General features: G+C 43.3%; 1 protein-coding gene across 2 annotated transcripts in view; it reads right to left on the minus strand.

Annotated features, from left to right (window-relative positions):
• Positions 1-17,176, minus strand: part of ssbp4 (single stranded DNA binding protein 4) — a 95,454-nt gene that overhangs the window by 55,504 nt on the left and 22,774 nt on the right. For both annotated transcript variants that reach the window (XM_086115953.1, XM_086115955.1), the window contains exon 4: positions 12,883-12,967. In XM_086115953.1, the coding sequence (XP_085972079.1) occupies positions 12,883-12,967 (85 nt within the window). The remainder of the gene's footprint in view (positions 1-12,882; positions 12,968-17,176) is intronic.

A 17,176-nucleotide genomic window follows, 5' to 3' on the forward strand; every position in this document is an offset into this window, starting at 1 on the left:
TTGGAAGTATTGTCTTCTTTCGCTGTCACTCTGCATTAGCACATTTTGCATATCCTTCCTCGACCAAGCTATAGTTATTATAAAACGAGTCATGCCACCGATGGGAGCGGCAGGAGTTGAGTCATTTTGCTTTCAAAAACGGCTGCAAATGAAACTTTTGAGGAGTTTTTAAACTTTGAAACCATTTTATACCTTGAAAGCGAAAAGCTACCCGTGCCTACCTGTGACTGACTCATTTGTCATTAATGCCAGTTTCGTTAACCGGCCTATGGAATTTTTCATTGAGTGTTAGCTATAAACTAGCAGAGGAATACGCAATGTGTAAATCTCCTTGCTTTGTGTTTAGGTTTACAAAAAAAAAAAAAAAAATTGGAAATGGCAATAAACAGCTTGAGGCAAGCACTTGTTTACTATCTGTCAAACTGCGGCTGCTGAGAAGCTCACTGCCAACGGTTGTAACTGGACTTGTTTTGCTTGCAACGCAAGACGCAAATAAAGAAATTTAAAAAATAGGCTGAGCAATGGGTCGGGTCACTCGTAAGTACACAGCTCAGCAAAAATAACCATGGCTGATGTACCACATGGAGCTTCACCATGTCTAAACACAAAGCTATTATATCCTGTTCGACTTTTCTTGAGTTTACCTAAAGGGATTAACTTCCTCAGCAGTCTAAATACTGAAATTATCCAAAATGTTCTCCAGCTCCGCTCACTGTGGCAGCTTCAATGCAGCGATTCAACGAGTTTGAAAGTCTCCCGGGGACCAGCCTGACAATTCTCGGAGCGGTCGTCGGTGTTTCAGAGCTAATGAGGAACAGCAGAACTGGAGTGCTATTCCGAGCTGGTCCTCACAAAAGAAAGCAGGAAGCCGGGGCGGCCGGAAAAGAGCAGCGTATACCCCCCCCCCGCCCCCCTCCCCAGTCCTTGAAATTTACTTGGAAGTACAAGAGGCCGAAAGTGTCGTTAGCTCGGGGATAATAACCTCATGCCAGGTTCTTGTGGCCTCTCCCCAAAAAGTTATCTAAGCAGAGTTCAAGCCAGTGCGGCTCAGCCTCGTGCGCCTCATCGTGTGTCGCTGAGCCAAGACAGGAAATGCGGGCTTGGCTGGAGAAACGCCACGGATGACATGCCACAGACACATGCCGCTTCGGCATGGAAGGGCACACCTCAAACTTACCCCCACTTTAGTTTACTTTCATTTAACATGATTTAACGGTGGTTGAACCTCATATGACAGTTAGGAATGTTAAAATGCTTTGTGGTTCGATGGACAGACAAGTGAAGCGGTAGCTTGACGTCAGATTTAATTCATTCCGTGACGAAGCTTGTAGCGTCAGCAAAAAAATAAACACACAAACAGAAATAGACATCCGCATTTTTGTACTTCATAAAAAATTTTTTTTTAAAAACATACAATTATAACGTTATCAAATAAACCTTCAAGATTTAAACATTCAGTGCTTTCATGTTTCAATGCCCTTTGAAATTGTGGAAGCCTTGGCCACTAGGTGGCAGTATAATACAAACGTGCAGTACATAAAACTAAAAAATAAATAAATAAAACGTTTCACGGAGGATAAAGAATATATGCCCGCGGGAGTTGTTACATCAGCCTACATGTGGTGCGAGGGTTATAATAATTTAGGATTTTTCATTATAGTCATGTTTTATTCACGTTTTGTTTTTAAATTAAGATAAGATAAGAAAACCTTTATTAGTCTCGCAATGGAGAAATTCCAGATTCACAGCAGCAAAGTTATGAAAGGAAGAAGTAGAACAACAAAATATAGGAGCTGCTGGAAAGGCAGCCACTCTCGCGGCGCCATTTTGAAGTCAAAATAACACAACACATAGGACACAGACAGTCGTGCAATCTTCACCACTTTTCTGCATACACCTTGTTGTCTGAAGCAGTTATAGATGAAAGAGGAGAGGATCAAAGTGTCCTTTCACCAGTGGATCAGAGACGTCATGCTGAAAATGTGCACACGTCTGCTACAAGCTAAGTTTTGAAAGCAAACACGAAGCTGTAGCGTCCATTGACGAAAAAGAGATTGGCTCACATCTCCTGTCCCATGTAAATCCACTTCAATTCCAAGCCGCGACTCCCACTTCCACAGCCGCATCGGCGCTCCGCGCTAACGCTCCTTTCTTCTCATCGTCGGCTCCTCAAGCCTTACATCCATCCAGCCGCAGACCGTTAGGTTAGTTTTAATTGTTTTTTTCAGCGGGTTTGTTAGTTTTTATTAGTTTGTTAGTGGTATCGGTGCTCATTCATCCCTAGCTTTTTTAAATATACAGTAGAGTACAGTGCAAGAGTAAAAAAAAAAGTACTGTGTAGTGAAGTAAAAGAAAACTACAGCTCCCAAAAAAACTGTTCAAACTTCTTTCGTCTGTATGTCGGTACAATAATACCGAAATAAAAACATTTCAAATCAACCCCAACAGCTCATGCATAAGGTGTAGCTAGTTTTATAATTGTAAAATGTGGTCAGTTATTGATCATTCCAAAAGCACTCAAGATTTTTTTTTCCCAAGTACAATAACCTTAGTTGTTGAGTCGTTTGTGTCAATATCTGTTGCTTTAAGCGTCATAACTACTGCCATACTGATGCTAGTCTCATTAGCATGTTTATGGTGTTCTGCATTGTGCGTGGTTTGATCAGCTGTGGACGTCAATAAACAGCTTGAAGCAAGCATTTGGCCTCTTTTTTTTTGTAATTTGAAGAATCGTTAAATATCTGCCACTTATTGTGCAGCCACCAGTCGGCACGTGTATCCCCAAAAATGTGGGTCACACAAAGCCAAGGCACAAGTGTAATATGTTAGTATGCCGTGGCGTACTTTCGAGACCTGCATTGCGTCACACTGAGAGGTGCGTGTAATACTTCATGTGCTGCATATTTGCAGCCACTTACCAGAATGCGAGACATGTAGCCGCAAAGACATAAAAGAGAAAAAAAAATAATTATCGTTTCCTACTAACAACGTAACCCAAAAGAGAACCGAGGTAAACAAATGGGCCACTGCGCTGTTACACCACTTCCCAGCAGGTAGTATTCATTTAACGCATTTATTCAAATTTCATGTATGATGATGTTGCAACTACGAGGGCATTCCCGGGGAACTGGGTTAGAGGAATTAAAATGGACTGGCTTGTGAGGGGGAGGCGAAGTCAAAGCTGTGCCTTGCGGAATAGCTTTACCCGTGCTGGCAGGCGACACAGCTAACGGAACACGCCTCCTTCTTCCCGTGGTTGCACCCTCATGCCTGCTTTTCCCAAACTTGCTCTTTTGCTTTCTGAGGGATGAACTCCACAAGTGTACTTTGCCTTTTTTATTTTTTGGGGTGATACCACCACAATTTACCAGTGATGAACAAGAAACGTAATATGATGATGACTATGAGTCATTAATTAATGGAATGCTTGTGCGCTGTTGCTAACAAAAGCCTACCTTGCTGCCTGTTCCAAATCATCTTCCATATGTCATCAAGACTAAAGGTACGAGTGATGTTAAATGTTCCTTCCACTTCACCACACATTTATTTTAGACTGCGTTCTGCATGGAAAACGATAGTTAGTCTCAAAATGTATTTTTTTTGGGGTGTATGGAACGGATTGATTGTATTTACATTATTTCCTATGGGAAATACTGCTTTGGCTTTCGCAGAATTTCGGTAGTGTGAAGTGTGATTATTCATTATTTGAAGGAATGTCACGACCGGAACTAGATGCTAATTTTCTACTAGCTTGTCAATGGAATCTTACATTGACTTTAGCATTAGCAATGTCGCTGTTTCTAAAACAAAGTATGCGTTGTGTTTAAATATCCAATGTAAGTCATTCTTTTTGCTATGTGTTTAGTTTTAATGTTAACCCCAACTGGGGTGTCATTAAGCTTCTTAAAGAGCGCTCAGGGACAGCAGAATAACATTTGTCACACACGGTGAATTCAGGGTGCTTTCACCACGTCGGGAACTTGCAAACACACAATTTTTCTTTGATTGTAAGATTTTTATGATCGCGAGAAGCCAAAATCAAAATTGCGATTACATTGATTAATTGTGCAGCCCTAATCTAAGATGGAATGTATCGCAGTTTCTCACTAACCTACACTAATACCGTATTAAAGTATCCTGTCAATAAAATATACCGTAACAACTGCTATACACAAGTATAGCAGTAACAAAGTGAATTCTACCGTCTTTGCTGGGAATCGTTTGAACCTGGACTGAATTTGATTCATACTTTCACAAGGGGCTAATCATTTTGAAATCATCCTGAAGTGTGTTCCGCAATAGCGCTTCCGTGGTACATTCTTTTATGCCCCTGCCGCCTTTGCCACCCATTGCCTCACTTTGAAGCCTCCTTCTGTCCACGTCTGTCAAACAAGCATCCAGAGGAGCTCACACGCTACCCCGAGTCGGGGATCAAATGCTTTATGGCCACTTTAAGCCGGACCACAATCAACCTTCGGCTGGAGGGAATCATAAACAATATTTGATCTTCTGCTTCTGTCACTCGCGGACCTCCGGCTGCAAACACGCGCACGCAGCTTGAGGGCAGCACTTTGGTGCACGCCTCGGATACATAAAGCTGTACACGCAGACGCACACGTAGGATGCCGCCTGGCCTTAAAAGGGACAGCGATAAACCACAAAGAGAAAAAGGCCTGCATGGGACATACCGAGGATGTATGGGAGGGGGAGGGAAACTTGAAAGGTGATGGAAAACGGTGTGTAGGCAGCACTTAAAGCAACAACGGCCAAGAAGAAGAAGAAGAAGATAGCGCTCTGCCAACTCCATTCCTCTACTCCTTCTCTCTTCCACTCCCTCAGCCCGCCATCCAAAGAGAGAAAAAAAAACTACTCTGCTTACATTATGGATGTTATTATTATTCCAGCATGTCGTCATGTCGCCCCCGCTTCTCTCCTTCCCCTGAGCAAGAAAGCGGGCACTGCTGGCACCCAGCCAGATTACCCAATCAATCTCTTGTGAGAGGGGAGGCAGGCGGGCAGGCGGGGGGTGTTGGCGGGATGATGGTGCGGAAGGGAGGGAGCGCAGAAGAAAGACGAAAGAAAAGGCAGAGCGGCGTGGGGGAGGGGGGATGCGTTGCTGGAGGTGAGCAATGGAAGCAGGAAAAAGGAATGGATGAGTAAATTCTGCCACCCCCCCCCCCCCCCAAAAAAGGGACAAAGAAAGAGACGGGAGCCCTGAGCACGCCGCACCTGGAGCAGCAACCTGGAAAACGTGCAGGCACAAACACACAAAGGCCAGGCCATCAAGCTTGTTTACAGAGTGCGGCTCCTCCCCCCTGTGCCACCTGTTACCGTGGTACAGCCTGACAAATGTTTGACCCTCCCAAAACGTCCCCTGGCAACGGCCCAGTGCGCACCTCCAGCCGTCCCATCATCGTTATCGTTTTTCATCTTAATTTACAAGCGCTGGTGTACTGCTCGGCGTAGCCGACGTGGGACATAAAGAAGAACGAACAGCTTGGCATCGGCGATGCGAAGTTGAGCCCGTTCTAACATGACATGAGCTGCGGGGAGCTGATTGACACACACGAAGACCTCTCCTATGGCACGACTCCTTGACAATTTGACTGTCGGTTAAACAGAGTGGAAGAAGGTTATGATTTCATTTTGTTCTGTAAAAATAATTAGAGCTTGGTTTCAATTAAATTGTCCAAGGTGTGGGTAGGGCGAAAGATTATATATAAATAAAAAATATGTATAAGTACATATATCACATTTCGGTGTATGTTTGTTTTTGAGCGATTATTCCAATGCGTAAAAAAATAAAATAAAATCTGCGTAAATATTTGATCACAAAAAAAAAGAATAACATGGGAACGGGAACCTGAAGTATATTCTCCAATATTAAATCACTCACTGCAAGTCAAATTTCATCTCTGTTGCTTGTGTTCTTGAGCATTTGGAATATGATGTACTTTCAACAGAACATTACGTTCGCTAACAATACAAGCACCGAAGCTACAGTACAAAAACAAGAAATAATAGACTCTCCTCTTTCACCAGCAAAAAAAAAAAAAAAAAGAAAACTGTGACTTTTTTTGACTTTTTTTTCCACTTCAGCAGTAGAACACAAGGTTGGATTCAACCCAAAAATGCCAGTTTCTGACCAAAAAGTGGAGAAAACAAGCTTATTCGGAAAAGGAATGCTGTCATCTACAGGGATCTTTGAGTCATTACTGTAGTTTGCACGCCTGCATTTCACAGACAAGCTAGACAAGAGCCTCTTCGCTTTGCCATCGAATAATGCACTTGTCAAACATTGATGTCAAATTGCAGTTTGAACACTGTAAACGTTGAGTGAATGAGCTCATATTGATCAGGACTCTCCATTCTCGTTAAAATAATAACTTCCTCCTCACCATTGCTGACAAAGAAAATTTCAACGAAAACCAAACAAACCACTATGTGTTAGCATTAGCCACAGTGCTAACAATACTATCCCACATTCTGTGTAGCGTTTCGCGTTAACTTTGCCGCACACTAAGCTTAAAAGCGAATCACACTTCACACGTGGACCAGGAAAAAAAAATCCAATATTTCTTCCTGATGCTTTAATAGATTATGACTTCAGGATTACATTCCACAAATGCGAACAAGGTCTTAAGCGTCTATTTCTGGACGCTCATATCAGATTATGACCTTGCACCTCACCCCTTCTCATGACAGTTCTCCGCGCCACCGTGTCAGTGACGCATTTGCGGCGTAAAAGTCGGCGCCGCATCCGCGGGGCCCTGACCTCGAATGGGCACGGAACGCAGATGTTCAGGGTCGCGACCCCTGGCTGAGCCCGAGCGAAACGTCTGCGACAACAAGACAACAAGCGCGGCGCTCCCGGAAAAACGGTTTGTCCCGTCATTATAAGCGAGCGTCACGGAGAGCGCCATTCTTCCGTCTGCGTTAAGGTGAGCGTAAATGGTTGCATCCTTCAATGTCTTTTAATCATCCGTGTCCACGTTGCCGTAATCAAAGTGATTTTGAAGGATTCCGGAAAAGATGAGTACAAAAGATGAGTCTGTTCTCTTCTGGGAAAGTGAAGGTGATTAAAAACGAAGAAGAAGGCAGATTGATGGCAAGACAACGGTACTTGATACAACAAGAGAGGCCACTTGAAGAAAGGTACAGTGACGCCTTGAGAAACAGGTTGAATTTGATTCCATGAGCAGGCTCTTAAAGCCAAAACTCAAATCATCTTTCCCCTTGGAAATGAATAAATAAATTGCAGCTTCCCAAAAGACAAATATTTTCCCATCTTTGTTGTTCTGCATTGTTTGTTTGCATGAGGTGGACTTTGCTGAGGCAAATTTATTTGGTGGTTGTTTTAAATCAGGAATGTTGCAACTGGCACATATATACATATATATGTATCTTCAGCTATGTGCGGCATAGGTGACATTTAGTCATTGTGTTCTGGAATTTATTTGGTTGCTTGGCAACAGCGTTTTGGCTCTATTTTGCAGTTTTTGAAAACATATCTTGCTCGACTGTGCCCTACCAGACCCCTTTGACGTTTTGGACCCTCCAGTTTGGAAAGATAATGGAATACGAAGTGCTAATCCTCAGATTTGGGGACGGGTTGACAGTTAATCCAGGGGAATGTGCTGGGATTGGAGGCCTGGCCGCGCTCCCGGAACCCCTGGAAAGTCCTTGTGTTGTCATGCTGTAACAATGTAGCCACGATGGTATGCAAATGACAACGCACACACAAAGTATGCACAGTATTGTTTTCACAAAGAGCTTCAAGGAGGCATACTGTCCATCCCCCCCCCCCCCCCCCACACACAATTTTAAACTGTTCCAATGTGTTTGGCAAAACCTCGATACGGGGTTGGTTGTTATTTAAATTAGCCAGTTGCACCATTCCTGATTTAAAACAACCACCAAATAAATTTGCCTCAGTAAAGTCCACCTCATGCAAACAATGCAGAACAACAAAGATGGGAAAATATTTGATAACAGCCCCATAAAGGACTACTGCTTCATTTTCAATAGCGTTCACCCGCATGAGTATCACGGGTAAGCTAGAGCCTGTCCCACTTTGGAATACTGGAGATGAGATTCGAACCCAAATCTCAGAACTGTGAGGCTGAAGTGGTATCCACTCTTCCACACTGTTGTGCCCATCTCCAAACAATCTTGATGAATCTTCCGCATGTGCCGGGCGGAGTGCGCGCGCATGACTCCTCCTGGGAGTTGCGTTGTTTTTCACTTTGCCATCCAGGGGGGTGGCGGGTGAGGAGGGAGGGGGCAAGGGGGCTGTTATCAGCAAGGGGCCGCAAGTGAGGCTTGATCGGGCCACTCAGTCCGCGGGGGCCGGCAAGCCCGAGTTAATCAGAGACAGACAGACCCCTTGTCACCCCAGGGACTCAAACGGCATCGACCCTGACAGTTCTCCTGCGTCGCACAAACGGCAACGGGCGCGGTAGTCTGTGCATGCTTCTTGGTCTGTGCGGTTTACTGACATGTGGAACCTTCTAAATTGAACACTTTTTTTTGGTGTAGCACTGCCATTACAGTGAACTATGTGAAACTCACAAGACCTCATTTCAGACACTATCAAATGATTCACTTTTTGGGCTTTTTTGCGACAGTAGTCACAGAAGAAGAAGAACCAAGTACAGTACTGTATTGGATTATGGAACAGGGCATACAAGTATAACTTTGGGCAGTGAGCCACATACTTCTTCACCAAGACTCAGGACACTATTATCTGTTTCCGTTCGAATGGGATGAAGCCGACTGCCACATTAGCTTCACGAGCTAGCTGGTGACTGGTTCGCTACAATATCCATGACCAAAATGTCAAGTGTAATACATTAGTAGTGGATACTCGAGTTGTCTCGATACGGTCAATTCTGTCCGATCACGTAATTTTCCAATATCTATTGATCAGCCGAAAAAGATCATCAATTTTTTTATTTATTATTAACTGACTTCATGCAGCATTCTGTGTGTTTGTGCCCAAAGCTTGTATCATCCACGACTCGTTAAAGAAAAAGAGAAACAGTGAATCATGAAAAAAAGAAATCGTGAGACTACTGACAGTACAGGAAAGCCGAAAGATACTCATCGCACAGACCACCGGAGAGAACAGTATGGCCAAACTGCTAGTTGAGCAGCATCCTCAGATTTCAATGAGTAACGGGTTAGCATATATGACACATTAAAACGACTTACCTTCAATGAAAAGTAAGCCCACTGTGACTTAATTTTTGACAAGATAGATAGATAGCTAGATAGCTAAGCAGTTAGGTAGCTAGCGAGCTAGGTAGCTAGCTACGTAATTAGGTAGAGAAATAGATATCCGAGGCATCAGTTCGGAGTCTGTATCAAACAATACTCGAAATCAAGTAACCTGACTGGGTTTGGATTGTGACATACGCAGTTGATTCCAATTTATACTTCAAGTGAGATTATTAGCCCTCCTCAGGTTTTAAGAGGTCATTATTAACACTATATATCCATCCATCCATCAATTTTCTACAGTTTTTGTCCACATTAGGGTGCGCTGGAGCCTATCCCAACTGACTACGGGTGAGAGGTGTGGTACACCCCAGACTGACGCTCGCATATTCCAAATATAATTGAGCTCAGTGGAAAATTTTGCTTTGAAAGACGACTGGCGTCACGGTACAACATCCATAGATTCCCCCTGTGGACTGACACTTGGGTTAAAGGTTCAAGAATTTGCTAGAAAGTAAATTGTTGAATGTGCAGCCCTGAGGTGCAGGCTCATTTCTAACCTCGGAGATGGATCAGTGCGAATAAACTGAAGGCCAGCAACTAGTTCTTACTCTTCCAGCCCACTCAGTCAGCCAGCTCGCTCCTCAACTGACTTCCTCAACTTCAGTCAGGTCAAAGCTCAAGCATCATTGCCCGCATCCTTGAACTCCTCTAGACTCCCATTTATGCCAATAGCCGCAGCGGCGTACGTCCACATTTCAGCTCTAATGCACTGCCGGCTTTCAAACACACCTCTGTAAGGCCCGCGGACGTTCAAGTTTGACCAACTCAGCCGTCATTTAAGCGTTGACGTGCAGGTATCCAGCTGGCCTACCACTGGAGAAAGGTGGAGCAAATTATATGGCATTAAGATTCATTAGACACACTTGTCAGACTTAATTAACTACTAGGTTTAATTAACCATGTAATTAATCTTATGGTGGTCCAACACGTGCACACACACACAAAAACGTGTCAGCTGGCGCCTACACACACACACACACGACACGCACAGCTAATGTAATATGTTGGGTTGTCAAGTGTCATGCAAGGGTTTGACGGCCTGTGGGCTCAAAGCACTTGAATGGAAGGTGAAGGCTAAAAATAGCAGCCGTAATCTGTTTCAGGTAAAGGGAGCAGCCAACCCACTCAGCAGCCTCATTTACATGGACTGACAACTAGTGAGCTAATGCTAATCATGTTACCAATTGTGGCATCTGAGTGATTTGGTTCAATTCATTATAATGGTGAAACAACAAATAGAGCCACGCCATTACAAAAGTATTGGACACCTGACCATTACATTTACATCAACAAGGAGAGAAAATAGAAGAAAATGCGAGGTTGACTTTCTAGACGATTTTGGATGATTTCTTTCCACTCATCCATGACTAATTGTTCATACCAAACTCTGTCGTAACATAATTTCCATCCATGTTGAGCACGTTCCCTCCGGACCACTGCGCTATAGTGTTTCTCTCTCTCAAAAAAAATTTCATTCATCCACTTTCTATCGTGCTTCTCCTCATACGGATTATGAGTGAGTTGGAGCGAGATACACTATGAACTGGTCGTCAACCAATCACAATTACACACTATTATATCTTCCTGATACAAATTATTTAGGTTAAGGTCATCCAGAATGCCGTTGAGATCAGAGTTGACAGCTCTCGCAACATTATTTTTAAAATCGAAAGATGTCGAAAGATTCTCCCTTGTCATTTTAAATATACTGTACTCGTTTAAAACGATCAATAATGGTTGATTTTTCCCCCTCCCCCACAGTCAAGAAAATGTGGTTCATGCTGGAATAATGCTGACATGTAAGTACATGCATTTTATCTCGGGTCAATCGTGTGGTCGATTATATAGGATAGAGCTCCGATCAAATTAAAGTGCAGATGCCTTTTAAAGGGAGTGAAAAGGTCTTTGGGGCAATACAATGAGCTCGAACCACAAAGAAAGTCACACGTACTCGATTTGATCAGACAGCTCCACAGGAAATGTGGGTCGTGTGTGTGCAAGTGCGACTGGATTGACCATCTCAACTCTTCAGAAGATGATAAGGTCAAGGGGGCCAGCGACCCCGACCTTTTATGACCCCCCCCCCCCACCGACCCACCACCGTCCCCTACAGCCAGATTTGCAAAGCCTTTTAAACGTACTTAATGTGCAAATGCATCGTATGTGTCCGAGTGCTAATGTTCTTGTGTGATCAACCTTTATGTGCCTTGACCTTTCGTGGACCAATAAATAAGACTGGCCGCGGCGTGACCTTTCATCAGGGGACGACGTTTCCTCTCAGAGCCGAGAGTTGAGGGGTCATCATTTGAGAAAGTGCAGAGGTAACGCGTCTGAGCGACTGTGGTTACCCGAAACGCATTACAGAACTGTATCAGCGGTGGATTTTGACAAATCATTTCGATTTTGTCTGTAAACATTTTTGCTCTCATGCTCGGACCACAAGCTATGACAAAAACTCGGATTTCAGAAAAGAATTAGACACTTCAAACCATAATAACAAACCTCCTGTGTGTTTTCTCACATGGATTGTTGAGGCGTTTTTGTGGGTCTATTCATGATACAAACACCTCCCAAATTTCTTGTTGCTCAATGAAACTTACTTCAGAAGGTCAATTTGACTAAAATTCCTCACACCCTCTTCAGAAAAAATTCTTAAAATGACCATCCGACTTCAACGTTATGCACAGCCAGATTCTGCTGGCCGCGACCAATGCTAAGCAGCACAAAAAAAGAATATGTACTGTCGAGTATATTTATTGTGATTAACAACAATACACTTTGAATTTTATATGTGCCTGTGTATGAATTAGCAAAAAACCTTTGCGAGAAAGCAGGCGCAGAACGGACTTTCTTTGTTTCGGTTTTTGTGGGGTTGATTGTCCAGGTTACCCGCCTTTGGGCTCATGCCTGTGTAGGATACCCACTTCCAATTGGTGCTCATTTGGACTCCACAGTAGAAGTTTGTCAAAGTTCCAGCTCGAAAATTTCCCAAAATAGCTGACGACTTGTTTAATTTCAGGTGAGGATCCTTCAGGATTCTTCACGTGTCTTTTCATGATAGACATGCCAACCAAATTTGATGTTGTTTATTGGAACTGATGTTAGAGGGTAATTTTTTTCCCCCCTAGCTTTCCACAATATGAGTTTTAACGAGGATACACACGCTTGCTAAAATCGGTGACTTTTCGGGCCTTTCTTGACGATATTTGTTGCAAAGGGAAATGTTGAGACCCCCGGAAACGAGGATTCATTCATCAAAAACTGCAATTCCAAGAGGAATCCCGGAATTAGCATTTGCATTCTGGCTTATTGTCAAATGTTGGTGCGTATGCACTTTTGGCTAACCGCAGAGAGTGATACCTAATCATGTGAAAAATGATACACTGGCACGAACACACTCAATTATTCAAAGCTGGACGTCTCCAGGCTTCCCCGTGAAATAAAAACACAGCATTCTCAGGCAGATTTCTCCCCAAAAACAGAAACCAGCAGCATAACCACAGAAAAGGAGATTGTAGCACCTCACATCGGCATGAGAGACCCCCACCACTCAACTCTGGTGAGTGACAGGTTTGATACGATGTGTTTTGGTTGACTCACATAATCGTGGAAGGCCTTGGCCTCGCTGGAATGTTCGCATGTCTCCCTCCGGTCCGGGGCGGCGCAGTACAGATCCCAGAATACGCTAGGCACACAGGAAAAGAGGGATGTTCAACATTGAAAAACATGCTCATATGTGCTTTATGTCATCTAATAGATACAAGTGTGCAGATAGACTAGAAAGCGTTGTGACAATAACGCTGTGATTCATCGAGGCTTTGTGTTACTCCCCCCCCCCACCCTTTTGTGTGTCACTTTGACAACCAAACAAAGTGGGACAGGTTCACGCTCCAGTGTACCTTTTTGTTACATGCACATAAAAAGCAGAGATTAATATAGCAGCCAAAATAAAAGACGATCATCCGCCGCACTGGGACGCGCTTGTCAGTGTCTTCTTAGGCTTATTTATTAAGTGCAATCAGAGTTTCATGTTCCCTTCATGCAAACAGACACGCGTTGAAGTACGAGCAGAACGGATCCGAGAGGCTCTGCAGATATTGTATCATGCACTTAATAAAATGGCAATGGGCGAAGATAAGACGTAAAGCTGAAAATAAACAATTCCTCTGCACACCGGGGAGCGAGAAAGCCTTCGGATGTAGCGTTTGAGTGAATTTCATAACTGTGATCGAAGCTAATGTGATAGCACGTGTAAAGCGATGCAAGCGAGGGTGGGATCACTTCAGTTGTTCTGACACCGTTTTCTAACGTGTGGTGTATTCCAGAAGTACTCTTGTATTTCTTTTTAAAAATGTTTTTTACTCACTTTATTTTGTAACGAATACACACTCGTGAACTTCTTTACGTGATGCCCCGTCGTGCTCAGACTGAGGCACCGCATATCTGCCGTGAGCTATCGAGACGACGTTAAGGAAAAGACGTCAACGATAACAAGTTGTTGTGATTCAAAAGAATGGATTGGTACTCGGTACTGGTATCGGAAAGTATTCAAATGTAGTTCGATTTGGACTTGGTCTCAAAATAGTGATCTTGGTAAGTCCCGAGAAGTTCGTCAACAGACTTGACTTGATGATATTTTTGCAAAGGGCAAAAGAAAAATTGGCTTTGACAGAACGAATGGCCCTGCGACCCTCGTGAGGATAAGCGGTTCCAGATAATGGATGGATGAACGAACGGCCACAGATTGTATCCCAAAAGGCAACGTAAAAGTGCTACACTATGCACACATTATTTTTTTTTCTTTCTAAATGAATCAGGTTAGATTTAGAGAAATGCATCCATAAATAAAATTGGCTAGCAATGTCCTAGTGGTTAGCACATTTGCCTCACAGTTCTCAGGTTCTGTGTTCTCTGCTCCGGCCTTTCCGTGTGACGTTTGCATGTTCACCGTGGCGGCGTCGGTTATCTCCAGTTACTCTGACATCCTCTCACATTCCAGAAACATATTTTAGCTTCGGACGTCAATGTGATTGCTTTTTGATCTTTATGTGTGCCCTGTGATTGGCTGACCACCAATGCAGGTAGTACCTCTTGCCCAAAGTACCTCTACCTCACCTGTGATCCTAATAGTTGGGTAGAATAAAAAAAGAAAAATGTCATGAAAAAATGTAATTGATGTTCCAACTAAACGTGGGGGAAAAAAGACTCAAGAATTAAATCAGATAAAGTCCCCAGACAGGAAGCAGAAATGGGTCACCAAATGTCCCACCCTTCCTGCCCTTTACAACCCACAATATCGACCAATCAGCTGCACTCATGTTACTTCGTGCCCAATCAGCCAGAGCGATATTACGTTTATTAACACCAATCCCAAAAGTCTCTGAGGGGGCCAAGGGGGGTCCTGCTCCTAACGGGCCCTTAATTACTACACCAAGATCAAGTACCTGCTCAGTCGGTTTCATTCTTGTCCAATTGATTTTCAATGTTCAACTCTTGAGGTGGAGAAATTGGTTGTGCTGCACCAAAAAAAAAAAAATGTTCGAAATAAATCGTGTACAGAAAACGGAACAGGCCAGCAAGAGGCTTCGACAGAACTGAGATTACACTTAATCATTGTCAGCCATTTTGAAATCCTTTTTAGAACTTACTCTTGCAAAAAGATATACATATACTAAGAACATGAGTATCTTGGATTGACCACATATTTTTATATGAACTGTCCACATGTGTTGCTTAATCATTTGTGTTCAAATATCTGTCGCTTCAAAGCGTTACTACACCGTGACTTTGATGCTAATCATTAGCCTGCTAATGGTGCTTTGCATTGTTTGTTAACATGAACCAAACCGACATCCCCAAGGCAAATCTATGCAAATTGTTTTCGTTAAACAATGTGGAATTCAAAAATTATGGCTAGCTCGTAGAAACAGTATGACAAATTTGATTTGACGGATAGTACTTGGTTGTTTATTTTCACATTTGATGGCGGCAGTGTGTCCCCGTGAAGTTAATTGAGGTTTCGTGATGGCCACAATTTGACTCCAGAATTGGTTCCATCTAAAAATTTGAAGAAATCTATGTTCAAGCAGCTTCCCAGAAGAGATTATATTCCACCTCAAACGTTTCCCTGGATTTCTGAACACTGCTTCTTTCCACTCATTTTGATGGTGTGTTAGTTGAGGGCAATTTGAATAAAAAAGGTGCCAAAATCAAAGTTCCTAAAATAAAAAAAGCATTAAAAAAAAACGCATTTCAACCTTTAGCTACAACCTCTCAGACTTGTGACAATCTGAACTAAAATAGAAGTGTTAAGAGTATTTATAGATGAAAGCAAAGAGTTGGTGGCCTGAGGCTCTCTGCAAGCACAGGGGTGCCCTCTAAGACAAAGCGAGACAAGCACATATGCTGTGTGTGTGTGTGTGTGTGCATGCGTGCGTGCATGTCCCACATGACAATAAAGTCAGTGTACATTATCATATCTCTATGTTGGTGTTAAAGAGATTGCCGCTGCGGCGGAGACGCGGCACGGGGCACCGAGGGAGGCACGACCATCACAAATCCAATCAGCTCTCGCGGGAAATGAAAAGGGACGCGGAGGTTCAAGTTTGTGACAAAACAAAAAAATAAATAAACAAATAGCACATGGGGGGGATTTTAAGGTGCATGATGATCTGCCATCTCCCGGCCTCTGAAGTCTGATATAGATTGCCATTTGAACAGCTGGCCTGAGGAATCTCCTTGTCAGTCTCTCTGTATCATCTGACACTTTCATTCTCTTGGTATTATTTGTACTTTGTCGACTTGAATGCATCCTTCTCTGTATGTTTGAAGGAGACACAAAGAGGGGTGTATATTGGATTTGGAGAAAACTACAATTTCAGGTGCTGGGTTTGAAGAAGATTGGATTTAGGAGTGCCTAAAAGGAACCGACCTGATACTGTATTTGAAACAATGCTCGATGTGTGGCAGGCCTTGCGGTCTCACACAGACGCCATGAACACGTGTGAGGCGTATTTTATTTCCTTCACGCAGATCAAGATTATCTGTTACATCAACATTTGTAGTTAATTACTATCAGCTATTTGATAAGCAATCGCGGACCCTTCCTTGTACAAGTTCTATCCAATTATCTAATCATTCCGATCTAATGAGCCAATCTTCGCCATCTTATTTCGATAGTACCGTATTTTCACGACCATTCGGCGCACCGTATGTTTGGGCGCAGTCTCATTAATGGGTGCTATTTCTGTATTTTACACATAGACAAAACGCACTGTATTATTGGGCGCAATTTTAAAGTGGTAAAACATACGCCAGCTTAAACATACGGCATGCATGCGCGCACGCTAAAAACACGTTAGCTTGAAGCATACGGTAGCATGCCAAGACATACAGATACAAGCTAAAAACACGTTTTTAAAAAGTCAACGGAAGCAAAATTGAGTTTCGTTGTATTTTATTTAGCCATCGTACAATGTACTCACGTTTTTCGATCAATCATCACCCAGAAATCCATCAAAGTCCTCATCCTCTGTATCAGAATTGAACAATGGTGCAAGTACCGGTAATCCATCAAAAACGCCGTGTTCCCTCTCGTTGTCAGTCACTCTCATTGCCATGTGGCTCCACAGAAATGATGGCCGGCTTTGCCAAAAACTCGAACAACAGTGCAAGCAGACACGTTCGTCCAAGCAGCCACAATCCATTCGCAAATTGTGGCGTAACTCACCCGGCGCTGCCTCTCACTCTTTGTAAAGTCGTGTTTGCCATCGATCATTCATTGTTCCCATGCCGTTCGCAACTTTACTTTGAACGCCCGGTTGATGCCGATGTCCAGCGGTTGGAGTTCTTTAGTCAAGCCTCCGGGAATAACGGCAAGCTCAGAGTTCATTTG

The sequence above is a fragment of the Hippocampus guttulatus genome, chromosome 7 (assembly GCF_054856545.1).
Source record: "Hippocampus guttulatus isolate MCC_2025c chromosome 7, RoL_Hgut_1.0, whole genome shotgun sequence".
In the NCBI taxonomy this organism is placed as follows: domain Eukaryota; kingdom Metazoa; phylum Chordata; class Actinopteri; order Syngnathiformes; family Syngnathidae; genus Hippocampus; species Hippocampus guttulatus.